Below are 14,393 nucleotides of genomic sequence, written 5' to 3' on the forward strand. Positions count from 1 at the left end.
GGAGCAGCTGACCTGGTAGAACAATGAAGTGGCCTTTCGAAGATGCAGCTACAGGGCCAGCTGGGTGATAATACTTCGCACGGGTGAGATCATGTTCCCAAGGATAAAGTATAGGCTCTGAATCCCTAGCCAATATGTGGTGCTATTTCTCCCAGAGCCAAGAAGCATGGCTCTGGGATCAAGGGATCGAAATGGCAGAGGGTCCTCTCACTAACACCCATAATGATGAACTGGCCAGTTTTTTATTCCTGTTCCTGCAACTTTGGGCCCTGCTGCTTTAGAGGTATTGGTTCCAGAGGCAAGAGCATTTCCATTGGAGAACAAGCAGAACCGCCTTCTGACTGCAAGCTCTAACCACTGCCTGACGGGGTCCGTGTTTGTATATGTCGCTGCTTTGTCACCACCGACCCCTTGATGAACAGAGCAGGTCCCAGGGCTCAGGAGCTGCTGAGTAAAGTATTTGCTGATCAGAGCCTGATTTAAGTGCTAGTAAATCATGATCAGAGTGAAGATAGTTTTCCTATATTGTATGTGGAATATGGAGTTCATAATGTTCTAGATAAAGACGAGGTGCAAGTATTTAAAACGTGAAGAAGGAAGTGGGGGAGGGGGAGTAGGAATGAGAAGGAAGGTGAGGAAAGAGGAGGAGGGAGAGGAGTAGCGGAGGAAGCAGGGAAAGGAGGCTCGGGGGAGGGGGGAGCGGAAATGCACAAGGTACAGTGTCGGGCACTTTCGACGGTTCATCTGGAGACAAACCTATATACACGGCAAGTATTCTTCCTTCCTCCCCAGTCACAGATGGAGCCACTAAGGCGCAGGGAAGTTCATGCACTTGCTGAAGTTTCATCCAAAGCGACTGAAAGGGAATCCAACTTCAAGGTGTCTCATTTCCAACCTCATCTTCTTGCCATTATACCTCGCCATCAGAGAAAGCAGACACATCATGAGAAGAAAACAGAAACACTGCTTAAAATCACCTGAAAGCATTCCAATTTGATCTGAAATTATGATTTTAACTTCTGAGCTTGACCCATTTGCCAAAGCACAGGTTTAATAATCGGTGCTTTAATCCACGACTTCATCTATCTGCACAAGCAGGCAATTCTGGGATTTATAATCAGCGTGTTTCTATAATAGTTCTATGATTTACTGAACATTTTCCCTAGCCAACACTTTACTATAGACAAATGATGTTATAGCATTTTGAAGGTACACATTTTAATTGTAAACTGGTTTGAGAATATTAATGTACAAAGTAGGACCTAAAACATTGGAGGAGTAATGTTGAAAACAACTGTGTTTACCCCGGAAATAACATACACGCACTCTCTGCACTGAGCAAATCTGGGTCTGGCGGGTCACAGTCAGCGCAGCCTGGAGTTTTCAAATCAACGGAGGCACTTCGGGATTATCTTCAAAGTCTGGATCTTCCTCGTTTGGTATAATTTTGGGTTCAGCTTGAACTCTTCTGGGCGTGTGTTTTTTCTCTTGAACTATGTTAGCCACATCAGGGAAGGCACGCTTGCTGGGATCTACTTCTAGTCTCTCCATTTGCTGGCTTCTACAACAAAAAGGGCAAAGGAAATTGAGATATCATTTTTAAGGAAATTCAACTCATTCATTCATTTGTTCAGAAAATATCGGCAAGTACTATCCCTGGAGCATGGAGGCAAAAATAGGACCCCATCCCTGGTTTCAAGTAGCTTAGAGCCTAGTAGAAGCAAGAGTCGACCCCTGGAGAAATAAAGTGCTAAAGAGCCCCGCAGGGCTGTGCTGACATGAAGGCAGGTGGAGGAGAGGGCGGCTGGGAGACTCTGCTTATCTAAGATTTTTTTGATAATTGAAATGACACAGCAGGCCATGCCCCAGAGCCAAGATCAATAATAGAATCACACCAGGCAGTTCTCACTCCTGAATGGAGCTAATCAGGCTCCTGGACCCTGCTGCTTCACACCACCCAGCCTGCACTACAAGTTCAGGTGCACACCAAGCTTAGCCCACAGTTTCCCCTCCCACAAAAACCCAGTCCTCCGCCGGCACTCCGTCCTTCCAGCGATAGCTGGAGTGAAACGGACCCAGGAAGCAGCTCCGCTGGCCACTGAGTCCCCTTATCACCGTCACAGAGAAAACTCTAGATGATACAGCCACAGGGCTGCTTTTCTGGCAATTTCCATTCATAGGCCTGGAGTTGGACCCAGTAATCTGTATTTATATAAAGTTCCCCCAGGGATATTGATGATTTAGAAATTATTTTGGAATCACCACACCATTCATTCATTCAGTTATTCAACAGATATACCTCAAACGCCTACTGTATTCTAGTTGCTGTGCTAGACACCAGAAAGAGCATGGTCTGTGCAAACAGACAAGGTTCCTGGTAACATCTAGGAGTGCAGTGCTGTGCTCAATAGAAAAGTTATCATATCGTCATGTAATTGTCTCATTACCGACCTGTTCTCCCTATAAGACTGACATCTTTGAAGCAAAGGTGTTGTCTTTTTCATCTTGTATCTTTGGCATATAGCTTTACCGAATAAATAGTTGTTGAATAAATGAAAAAAAAGTTATTATTGTGGATTAACGAAATTAAATAAGAAATTATCTCTGACCTAAGGAATATCACAGTCGGTCTAATCCAGCAGCTCCAAACCCATGTCCTCAGACCAAACTCGTGCAGCAAACACAATCTGGTGGGGGAAGGGGGTCCGAGTTTCTTTGGAAAGTGTAAACGCTGCTGTTCTTACAGCCCTCCCCCTCACTCCTGTAATCTGCGCAGCCCTTGAAAGATTTGACTTTTTGATTCCTTAGTATTTTGACTAATACTCCTGGACCTGCTGAAGAAAAATATAAAGTACACAAAGACTATAAAAGGGCATTTTCTGAAGTCCCAGATTGTACACTATGAACAGTGTTAAGAAGTTACAGTTTTCAAAGCCTCGCATTACAGTCACTATTAACTATAGCGTACTTTTTAATTAGTCTGTTCTTATTAAAAGACTATGATATCTATGGCTTAATTAAGTAAATAGCTAAATTCATCTATTATAATTATGTTGTCCTTGACTTTGAGGAAAAGCAGCCCATCTCAACTGTAGGCGTATCACTTGGGCCATAATTTCTGGACCTCAGTAATAAACTATGAGCTTAGCTAGTATGTATATAGTTATCTGCAGAGCCCCTGCTTCAGATGTTGTGAGGAATAGTTTGCATGCAGGGCTTTAATGACTCATGAGTCTCTGGGCCTGAGGCACCTGAGGACCACACTCTTCCCCAAAATAAAGAGGAGAGGAGGGCTTTTCCCCCTGGCTGCTTCCTGTCCCTGTGTCACAGGCCTAAAGTGACACATGCCCATTGCTGGTTTTACCCGCCACCTGGCTGTCAGACCAGAACCTCTGGCACCTACTAAGAATAGCTGGAAGATGGAATGAATAAATTTATTACCATGGAAGAAAGCAAGAAAAAAGAAAATGTCTAAACTCAGTAGGCAGTAGGCGTAAAATACATCAACGATTGACTCCTTCTATTAAAGAACATAAAGAAATGATCATCTGTTGGGCTAGCTTATTTGGACCGAAGACTCCCACTGCCCACGAAAAACTTTACTGAGATCGTGAAAGATGTGGTAAGATAATTAGGATCCACGAGGTCAGAATTCAGTGAAAGGAGGAACCCAGAAAGGGGAATGGAGGCCTGAGACCACCTTTGCCCTGAGGGCATTCGGTGAGCCCCTAAAGTCAGGCTTTGGTCTTGCTGGATGTACAGAGCCTGGGGACAGAGGGCCAGGCCCTGAGCATGCCAGGAGGGCAGTCTAACAGGGTGCCCTCTTCCCAGTAAGGGTGCAGTCCCAAAGGGCTTCCCCCTCCTGTACGAGTGAATGAGAGGTAAACCCACTCTGCCCGTCTCCCCAGGGGGCTGTGAGGGGAGGTGCCCCCGTGGGACAGAAGAGGGCTGAGTTGTCACTACAGGCTGGCACTTCCATGGGTTTATAGCAGCTAAAAAAACAAACAAACCCTCAATCTTGAACTTAGACTGAAGTGGTTCTAAACTAGCAGTATCTTTAAGGTCTGCCCCAAAGCACACATCAATGCTCCCTGGCAGAACACCTCCTGGACCTCTGAGAAGCCCCCAACAAGGCAGCAGATCACAGGAAAAAGTAAACAAGCACTCAAGTAAACGGGCACTCTGCATAAGAATCAGCAGAAGCAACAAGAACAGAAATAGAGACAGAAAAACTTCAGATAGTGACTAGGAAAGCATGAATTATAAAACCACTACACTTACGTTTAAATAAAATGTTCCAGACTTGAGAGTAAAATGCTGAAAACTTTCGGTCTGGAATTGGCAATAAGACAAAGATGCCTGCTATCACCCTCTTTTCAACATTGTACTGGATTTTTTCCTTATGCAGTCATGCGCGAAAAAGAAAAGATACAGGTTTGGGAAGAAAGAAAGCCACCATTCTTTGCCATATATCTTCAGGGAAATGGGAGTTAACACAACAATGAGATACCACCGCACACCTATTTAGAATGGTCCAAATCCGAACACTGACAGCACCAAATGCTGGTGAGGATGTGGAGCAACAGGAACGCTCATACACTGCTGGTGGGGATGCAGAATGGTACCACCGCTTCAGAGGACAGTTCAGCAGTTTCTTACATAACTAAACATACTCTTACCATATGATCCAGCAATTGTGCTTCTTGGCATCTACCCAAAGGAGTTGAAACGTTATGTCCACATAAAAACCTGCACAGGATGTTTATAGCAGCATTATTCATAATTGCCAAACAACTGGAGCAGCTAAGATGCCCTTCAGTGAGTGAATGGATAAATTAAACTGTGGTCCATCCAGACAATGGAATATTATTCAGCATTAAAAAGAAATGAGCTAGCAAGCCATGAAAAGACATGGAGGAACCTTAAACGCATATTACTAAGGAAGAGAAGCCAATCTGAAAAGGCTACGTACTGTATAATTCCAATTACATAACACTTTGGAAAAGACGAGATTATGGGGACGGTAAAAAGACTAATAGTTGCCAGGGGCTGCGAGTGGGGACAGCGGGATGCATAGGTGGAGCACAGAGGATTTGCAGGGCAGTGAAACTACTCTGTGTGACACTATAGTAGTGGATACATGTCATTATACATTCGTCCAAACCCATAGAATGCACACCACCAAGACTGAGCCCTAATGCAGATTATGGATTTGGGTGCTAATGACGCATGGATGCAGGTTCACCAGTTGTAACAAATGTTGCGCTCTGATGGGGGATGTGGATAACGAGGGAGGCTGCGCCTGAGCTGGGGCAGGGAGTATATGGGAAATCTCTGTGCCTTCCACTTGATTTTGCTGTGGACCTAATAAGACTGCTCTAAAGAAGAAAGTCTAATTTTTAAAAAAGACACCATGAGGGGAGTAAGAAGGCAAGCCCAAGAATGGGCTACGTTTTATAGACCCAGTTCCACCACTCAACCACTTTGCGATCTTGGACAAATTGCTCAATCTCTTTGAACCTCAGTACATTAGGACACGAGGATTTATACTGCAGTTATTTTGAAAAGTAAAGATAACGCATAGCATCATATAGCACAGGGTAGGCACTCAGTACTCAATAAGTCCATTTTTGAGGAAGTTGTGTGTTTTCCTTCATCGTACAGTGTCACAGGACCACAAGAGTTCACTGGGTCAGTTACCTTCCCCCCAAACAGGACCCCATCTGGTCCCAATGAACATAACTCTCCTTCCCTTTATCTTCTCCCTCTATTCACTCTGTCTCCACAGCATGAGGAAAGGACCACTCAGGCTATGAGAGGGTTGAGGGGCCTGTTCCGACCTCCCTGCCCCCAGTTACCGCTGCCTCTGTAGTCCTTTCCCCCAAGCCAACAACCTGCCTGACCTCGTTCCCATGTGCAGCATGTATAGGAGGCTGTTTGGTTAATGGGTTGCCCAGCCAGAAGCTGAGATAATGTGTGTAAGGAAGTTTGTCAATGATTGAGGAGCACCACAAACAACCTTCCCATCGATGGATTATGAATGGTCGTGAGGTGATCCTTTCTCAGTAATGAAAATGAAAAAGAAAGGCTTTGTGAAAATACTGCAGGAGGTCCTATTATGATGAATTGCACTAGGATATCTCTAATCATCAAGTGTAATGACGGTTTTCCTGGAGTCTTGAAAACCAGCTCCAAACTTTGGCAATGACTTGGTTTCCAATCCCTGTGATTCCTCATAAATTAGATTCAAACTCTTTACATGTGTTGATGCCCCTGGGGGTTAATTATGACTGTGAAGATTCATAGTAGCCCTAATACCCTTGATTCTCTGTAAATTACACATGTATCTGAAATGGAAATCACTGAGCTGGGAAACATGAGAGTGGCTTTCCAAGGTTAAAAACAGCAACCCGCTTTTCAGAAGGAATTCAACTCCATACCTGTTGTTTAAACAAACCCCGTGTTTGAAAATCTCTACAAAATTTGACAGTTGTCTTTGAATATATACGAATGCCTGACGGCTTGTATTATGCAAGACATAAATATAGTTCTTGTTCAGGTATTTTTATAGTGATAATTCTAGCATATACATTTGTATCTCAAAGATAGTTTGCCTTGGTCCAAAATAGATTTTGCCATCTGGATGGTACGAGTGTGGAAATCATGGCAAGGAGAAGGAAGGGTGAAAGAGCTGGGATGCTCATTCTAAGGAAGAACTGAGAAATAATGAGAGCTTTGTCTGCAATACTCTAAGGATTGTCACTGCTTGTGGGAGGTGGGCTTTGTTCTGGGGTGTCTCTGGGGGCGGAGCTAGAACCTTCAGTTAGGAATCAAAGAGAAGCTTTCAGACCCTGGGGGAATACTGAGAATGCCATGAATATTCTCTTGAGAGGGTGAGGATCCTGTTGAGAAGGAAGCTTAAGCCAAGGCTCGAAGGTGACCTATGATTGACAAGAGGGCACACACGGGGCCTCTTGGTCCTTGAAGCCCTGAGAGTTTTGGAATCTATGACATGACACATGGGTCATAAAAGGGAGGCGGTGTGAGCAGCGTTATGAGCAGGGCTCAGCAGAGTCGTCCCAACAGGTCACAGCTACATGACCGCTGGGCATTCCAAACTCCTCCCTCCCTCATTTTCCTCGTCTGTAAACTGAGGGTAAAAATTGTGGGGATTAAATGCGTTACTATGGGTAAATCACACGGAATGGTGCCCGATACAAAGCAAGTGCCCGGTATATGTGGCTGTCGTTGGTGTGGATATTGCCACTTTTATTAGTGTCACCGGAAGTTGGAACCTAAATATACACAGATCTGTTTCTGAGCCCTACAAATCACGAGTCTAAGTTTGGGGAATAAACATTAATGTTCATGGTATGAATCCTTTTTAAACTTTCAGTCACTGTACCTATTTGGGAGGTGCATTCTAGCCACCAAATGACAATGAAGAGAACTCTAAACAAAGTTAAGGCGGGCTGAGGGGAGGGCACCTTTTGTTTGTCTGCTCCCTGCTGCTGTCCGGCGTGCTTTTCACTGGCTTTGATGTTCTTTGACAACCTGTGATTATTTCGCCCACCTAAAACAAAAACACAGTACATAGTTAGTGATACATTCTCTCTGATACATCTTCAAAAATATACACTATCAGGGCTTCCCTGGTGGCGCAGTGGCTGAGAGTCCGCCTGCCGATGCAGGGGACACGGGTTCGTGCCCCCGTCCGGGAAGATCCCACATGCCGCGGAACAGCTGGGCCTGTGAGCCATGGCCGCTGAGCCTGTGCGTCTGGAGCCGTGCTCCGCAACAGGAGAGGCCACAACAGTGAGAGGCTCGCGTACCGCAAAAAAAAAAAATAAATAAACATATATATATATATATACACTATCTATTTTTTAAATGCTAAAACATTTTAATTTCCACTACATATTCCATGAAAGAGTCTGACTTTAAGCCCCTATATGGGGCATGAGAAAGCTCCAGTAGTCCCCCTGTGTCCATGGGGATGCGTTCTAAGACCCCCAGTGCATGCCTGAAACCACATAGTACCAAATACTGTATATAGTATGTTTTTTCCTTTACATACATACCTGTGATGAAGTTTAATTTATAAATTAGGCACAGTAAAATACCAAAAACAATAACTAGTAATAAAACAGAACAATTATAGCAATATATTGTAATACATGTTACAAAATTGTTCAGATTTGATACCTTTTCCATCTTAACTAAGCACCTATCACTCACTGTGGCCATAAGTTTTGCAATTTGAGGTACGGCAACAAAACCAGCATGAATTTCTTTTTCCTTCCTCACAATTTCACGGGTAGAAGAAATGTTCATACTGCAGATCTTAGTAACCTCAGCATATGATTTTTTTTCTTTCCTTATTAAGTCAGGAACTTTCACCTTTTCAATTAGAGGAAGCACTTTAAGGCTTCTCTTTCCTCAGTTTCAGTTACCCATGGTCAACAGTCTGAAAATATTAAATGGAAATTCCAGAACTAAACAATTCATATGTTTAAAACTGTGGGCCGTTCTGAGCAGCATGATGACATCTTGCACCATCCTGCTCCGCCCTGCCCAGAATGTGATGTGAATCATCCCTTTGTCCAGTGTACCCCACCAGTTCCTTAGTCACTTAGTAGCTGCCTTGGTTATCGGATCAACTGTGCTAGGGTTCAGGTAACCCTTAGTTTACAAAATGGCCTCAAAGCGCAAGAGTAGTGAGGCCATTGGTCAGAACCCCAGAAAGCCTAGCCCATTGTTTATCACATGTATGCTTCAACACATGGACGGTGACTGAGCAAATGAAGCAAGGCATCCTTGTCTGGGGGACTATAGCATCAAATCTGGGGAGGTGAGTGTTCTTGTTGCCCTTGATGGCAATCCGTCTCCTATGTGGTGGTACAAGCATCCGTTTTTTTATTATTTTTATTTTTCTTTTGCGGTATGCGGGCCTCTCACTGTTGTGGCCTCTCCCGTTGTGGAGCACAGGCTCCGGACGCGCAGGCCCAGCGGCCATGGCTCACGGGCCCAGCCGCTCCACGGCATGTGGGATCTTCCCAAACCGGGGCACGAGCCCGTGTTCCCTGCATCGGCAGGCGGACTCTCAACCACTGCGCCACCAGGGAAGCCCAAGCGTCCGTTTTTTTAGATAGTGCAGTTGTATATTTTTCCATCATATTTTATAAAAATTCAATCTGTGCGTGTATGTGTGATTTAGTTCAGTCCCTCCCCACAGACCTCATGGGAGGGCCTATGTGCAACGCAGCAAGGAAAGATCTGCTTAAACACCAGCCTTTCAATCGTGTATTGAACACCCGACTAGGGAAAATACCTTTAAGCATCACCGATGGTTTGTGTGATGGCCAGACTTTTGCTGAGACTCCAGAGGTGAAAAAAACAAATGCCGCATATACCAAACACAGGAAGTTTCAAGGCTGGAAGAGTTTGCTCAGAAACATTTTTTAAAAGGTATATTCTGCATAACAAAAACATGTAGAAGGAAACCATGGACGAGCGAGCAGTGGAAGCCACCAATGCAGTGTTCACTGGATAATTAGAGGAGGTGACTCACGGAAAGGATCGCTCAGTGAAGCATGTTTTCATCATCATCAAACGAGGTTTGCTTTGGAGGCAGCTAATTCCAAAATGATGTATTTGCTATGTTTTAAAGTCTATTTCAAGCCAATTTTACTGTTTTCCATTCATTTCTTGCTGGCCCATGATGTTACATTTTTGCATGTTCATGTGCCAGGGTAGGAATGTTTATGCTATTTAAAGTGAAAACTTAACTGTTGTTGTTTTTTTTTTTTTTCTTTTCTCTAATTGAACTAGTGTGATGGATACAAATATTTCCCTCATGTTCCTGGCCTATCCATAAAGAAATGGAAATGCTTTTCAGTTTCTATCAATGCCAGTTCTGGTTTATTAAGCCACATTAATGTCCAATATGAGGGCAAGGAAAGACAGAGTTGAGGAGACTAAACAGAGATGCCTTGCAGTTGAGGGAGCAGAGAGTGGTTGTAGGCATTGGGGTAATGAAAGCTGGCACCTTCCTCCTGGGGTGTCTCGGGGGTGAGTGGTCTCAGCAGGACCTCCCTCCGAGAGGCATGGCGGCAGGCTGTCGGGGTGCAGTGCTGTCCAGGAGAATTTTCTGCAATGATGGAAACGTTTCAGGCTGTCCAACACGGGGCCCCAGAGCACTCGCAGTGCTGTTAGTGTAACCGAGACACTAAAGTTTTCATTTTATTTCATTTTTAAGTAATTTTATTTTCTACTGACCAAGCCAGAGAGATGGAAACATGACCAGAGTGAGCCCCAAACCTATGTGTGGGCTGCCCAACTCTTCTTCGGGAGAGAAGGTCATCCATCCATACCAGTTACCCCTAATTTATCCGAGGTCCTTGACCACGTGGCCTTTTCAGTTCTGGAACTCTCTGCTTCTTCCTTGACATGCCTGGGACCTGGAATTGAGCATGAGAACCCGGAGCCTGTGTTTCAATCTCTCTGATCAATGTGGGGTGTAGGCTGCTCCCTTAGCCCAACTCAGGACGACTTATCTAAAGGACCACGTGAGCCACAGGGCTTGGGCAGGCAGGGGCTGGGGCCTCTGTCGGGCCAGCATCACAGCCCAGCTTCTCCTCTTTCCCACTCCTGCTTCCTCCCCTCCCCCAGGTGTGGATCCCCAGGCTGCTTCCCAGCAAATGTTCTATAAGCGCATCTCCATCTCAGGGTCTGCTTCCTGGGGAGCAGTGGCATCTGAGAGCTTTTATATTTTTTAATATTTTAGTTACATTAAACGAGACCAATGTTACTTAAAATTCATGAAAACGTCAACTTTAATAAAAAAAAGCTTTTGAGCCAAAAGCACAAGTTTTGTATTGCTTCATGCTATAAATGCGCTAATCAGAATGGGGGCACATGCATAATTAGAGTCTTACAACACCCCATCTCTAACACTGTTATTTGTCCCATAATAAGCTCAGACAAAGATTCTCTGTGTTTATGGAAATGCAAATAGAATCGCAAATTTGGAACTTTTCTTCACCAGGAATTTGCTATGTACCAGAATCTCAATGTGTTGCTTATTTTTAAAAGACATTTTCAGCTCATTTAGTTTCAAATGTTCTTTTAAGTTTAAAAGTTAGGGGGAATTAAGAAATCAGCAGTAAGAAAAACATTAACACCAGCATTCATATTGACAACAAAATTCATCTTAACAACAATATTTATATGAATAGCAGGAAAAATTCTTCTGATAAGAGATCTAATTTTCCCAAGTAGAGGACCAAAGTTCAGAATTCCAAGGTACTGAAATAGTAACATGTGGTTTCCCTCTATACCTGCAGCCTAGTGCTACTCTTCCTCTAGAAAACGATGCTCATTAACATCTAACTTCCTATTCATTTGTACGAAGTGTGTTTAGGGATGACTAATGGAAGAGGTGTAAGGGCCAAAATATGTTTAATAAATTAGACAAGGTGGAGCAAATGGTTTCCTGAATCCATAGAGGGAAATGTAATCAACTACTTGAAAATTCAATTGTGGGATAGGCACAAAGGTACAAATTAACATTTTAATAATATTAGGTTATTTTAACGCATAGATTCATGCAATTGAAAGTTGGGAGTGAACACGGAGGTAGGAATTGAGTCCCCTTTAGTTCAGAAAGCAAATGACCCTTCAAAGCCTTTCGTGACAGCTGGTTTTCCAGCCTTGGTTTAAATAGCACCGTGGGATGGAGTCCCTTTACCTCCCTGGGGTAGCAGCCTACACTGAGACCATCTACATTTACCTTAACATGTACATGGCTGCTTTACCAACCATAAAAGTTACTAATGCCAAGAAATCCAGGCTACCTACGTGAGCTGTGTAAAAATACAGTAAACAGACGTGAGGGAGAGAGACCTACCTCCCAATCCTTATATTTAGGTTGAACCATAGAAATTACCAACATCTGCCTATTTTTTGTAGGTTAAAAAATTTTTTTTTATAATTAATTTATTTTTATTATTTATTTTTTAATTTTTGGCTGCGTTGGGTCTTTGTTGCCGTGTGCGGGCTTTCTCTAGTTGTGGTGAGCCGGGGCTACTCTTCGTCGCGGTGCGCGGGCTTCTCATTGCGGTGGCTCCTCTTGTTGCGGAGCATGGGCTCTAGGTGCACGGGCTCAGTAGCTGTGGCTCGCGGGCTCAGTAATTGTGGCTCGCGGGCTCTAGAGCACAGGCTCAGTAACTGTGGCGCACGAGCTTAGTTGCTCTGCGGCATGTGGGATCTTTCCAGACCAGGGCTCAAACCTGTGTCCCCTACATTGGCAGGAGAATTCTTAACCACTGGACCAGCAGGGAAGCCCCTTGACTATTTTTGACCTAGAAAACTGTGATTTTCCACGGTTTAGCTTAATAGTTATTTACATGAAGTTACATAAGAATATGTAAACAATCCCTCCATTTCAGACGAAGACTTGCTAGTGGGAAGTTACAAGTGAATGGACAAAGAAAATGGAATATAATGGAAGATATTTGTTACAAAAGAAAATGTAAACAATTGACCTTTTAACTTTTTCTTGTGAATTTCCCCTGGCTTCTTAAATAATAGTATTCAAGAGAATGTGAAGTAAATTTCTCTTTCTCTTGGATTTTCATTTTGTATCACAGTTTCAACAATTACCTTCATTAAAGCTTCTCAAAGAAATATTTACTGAGTATCTATTATGCACCAAGCATAGGACTGAGCAATAGATATGGAATGATAGATTTAAAAATTATCCCTGATCATCTCATGAGAAATAAAGACACAAAAGCAATTAAAATACACTAAGAAAGTGCAGTTGATAGAAATATGCGCAGACTCTACAGAAGCCCAAGGGAGGGAGTCAGACTGGGCGGCGTGGGGAGCAGTGATTGAAGAAGACTTACTAAGGATGTGATATTCGATGTGAATTTTAAAGAATAAGTGGGAATTTGCCAGAAGATGGAGATTATGAGATGAAGATTATATAAGGAATTAAGAACATTCCAGAGAGAGAAAAAAGCATAAACAAAGACTGGAAGGTAAATGACCACATAAATGAGCACCGAATATTAGGTGGATAATAGCTAGAAATAAGGCTGAAGAACTAGGCAGAGGTCAGATCTTGGGAGACTTTAAGGTGTTTGGACTTTGCACAAGAGGTGATGGGGACTTTTGCAGTATTTTTTTTTCAGTGACATAGGTATTCATCTCAGCTGAAAGAGCAACATGCTAAACGCACTTCCTATTTTCATTAGCCGAAGCGCGTGATGTTAACAAAAATACTAAGTCCAGTGGAGTGAAGGCTTTTGAAAATGTCTCTTTCCTCACTAGATAAAAATATAATTTTATTTCTTTTTCAACTATCATAGTCAAGTTCCCCCCCACCCCAACTCTACTCTGAAAATACTAATGACATACAATCCTGTTAGGATACTGTCTAAATGTGTGTAATGGCCAGCAAACTGATTGTAAGAACACTTGTAAACAGTTGGCTAATTTAGCTGTTCTTTGGGGCTTTCATTCACCTACAGACTCCAGATATATGCATATTTCTCTAGCTGCCCACTGACTCTCATGAGGTAGATTTTAGACTCTGCATTCAAGATCACCAAGTACCTATACATCCTCGTCAAAGGGGACATTTGCATGAAGCAAAATCCATTATCCACAGCTGCCCCAGCATGGAGGAACATGAATGTTAACATGAAAATTAAAGGGGGATTCTGCTGAAATAGATTCAAGATTTATGAATTGGCTTTTACCCTCTTCAGTCCAGGCCTCTTCAGTAGTTTAATGAGGGTGTGCCACGGTGTCCAAACTCACAATACAGGTTCTGAGCTTGTTTGTCGTCCTATCCATTTCTGGCCCTGCTCTGTTTGTTACAGGGAGATGGAATCCTGCAGGCTTCGTTCGTTATTCAGCTTCCCATGTCATCTGGCTTCCAGCTGGGCTTGGCCAATGGGAAGCACTGGCGGGAGGCAGGGGGACCAAGAAAGAGAGACTTCGGGTGCTTCTCCCATGATCTCTATTCACGTGAGCAACTTCTCCAGCAGCGGCAGAGTCTACCCTGTGGCTGCCCAAGGCGCCTGCTGCAGGTCTGGCTTCTTCCAGGGGACCCTAGGGCGTGGTTTCTGCCAACATCACCTCCTCCCTCTGTCCTGGGAGTGGTGGTGGCCCATAATGTTACAAATTTCAAGGTGGTCTTACTCTCCCTTCTTTGGCATCTCAGATCTTCTGCTACCTATGCAGTACATTTCCTGAATTCCTCCTATAAATTCCTGCATAAATTTCCTGTATACATAATTTTCAATACTTAAGTGTTTCTTGATCTTCCATTAGATACTTATTGATTTACTCCATGTTCTCAAACTGCGGGGTGCTTGTTA

The 14,393-nt window shown here is 43.6% G+C and overlaps 1 protein-coding gene across 2 annotated transcripts in view; it reads right to left on the bottom strand.

Annotated features, from left to right (window-relative positions):
- Positions 1–1,383: 1,383 nt before the first annotated feature.
- The window catches only part of DNAAF11 (dynein axonemal assembly factor 11), a gene marked incomplete at both ends in the record, with an annotated part of 47,128 nt that continues 34,118 nt past the window's right edge, over positions 1,384–14,393 (bottom strand). For both annotated transcript variants that reach the window (XM_079722216.1, XM_079722215.1), the window contains 2 exons: positions 1,384–1,561; positions 7,488–7,573. In XM_079722216.1, coding sequence (XP_079578342.1) covers positions 1,384–1,561; positions 7,488–7,573 — 264 coding nt within the window. The remainder of the gene's footprint in view (positions 1,562–7,487; positions 7,574–14,393) is intronic.

The sequence above is a fragment of the Hyperoodon ampullatus genome (genome assembly GCF_949752795.1).
Source record: "Hyperoodon ampullatus genome assembly, chromosome: 17".
NCBI classification, from domain to species: domain Eukaryota; kingdom Metazoa; phylum Chordata; class Mammalia; order Artiodactyla; family Ziphiidae; genus Hyperoodon; species Hyperoodon ampullatus.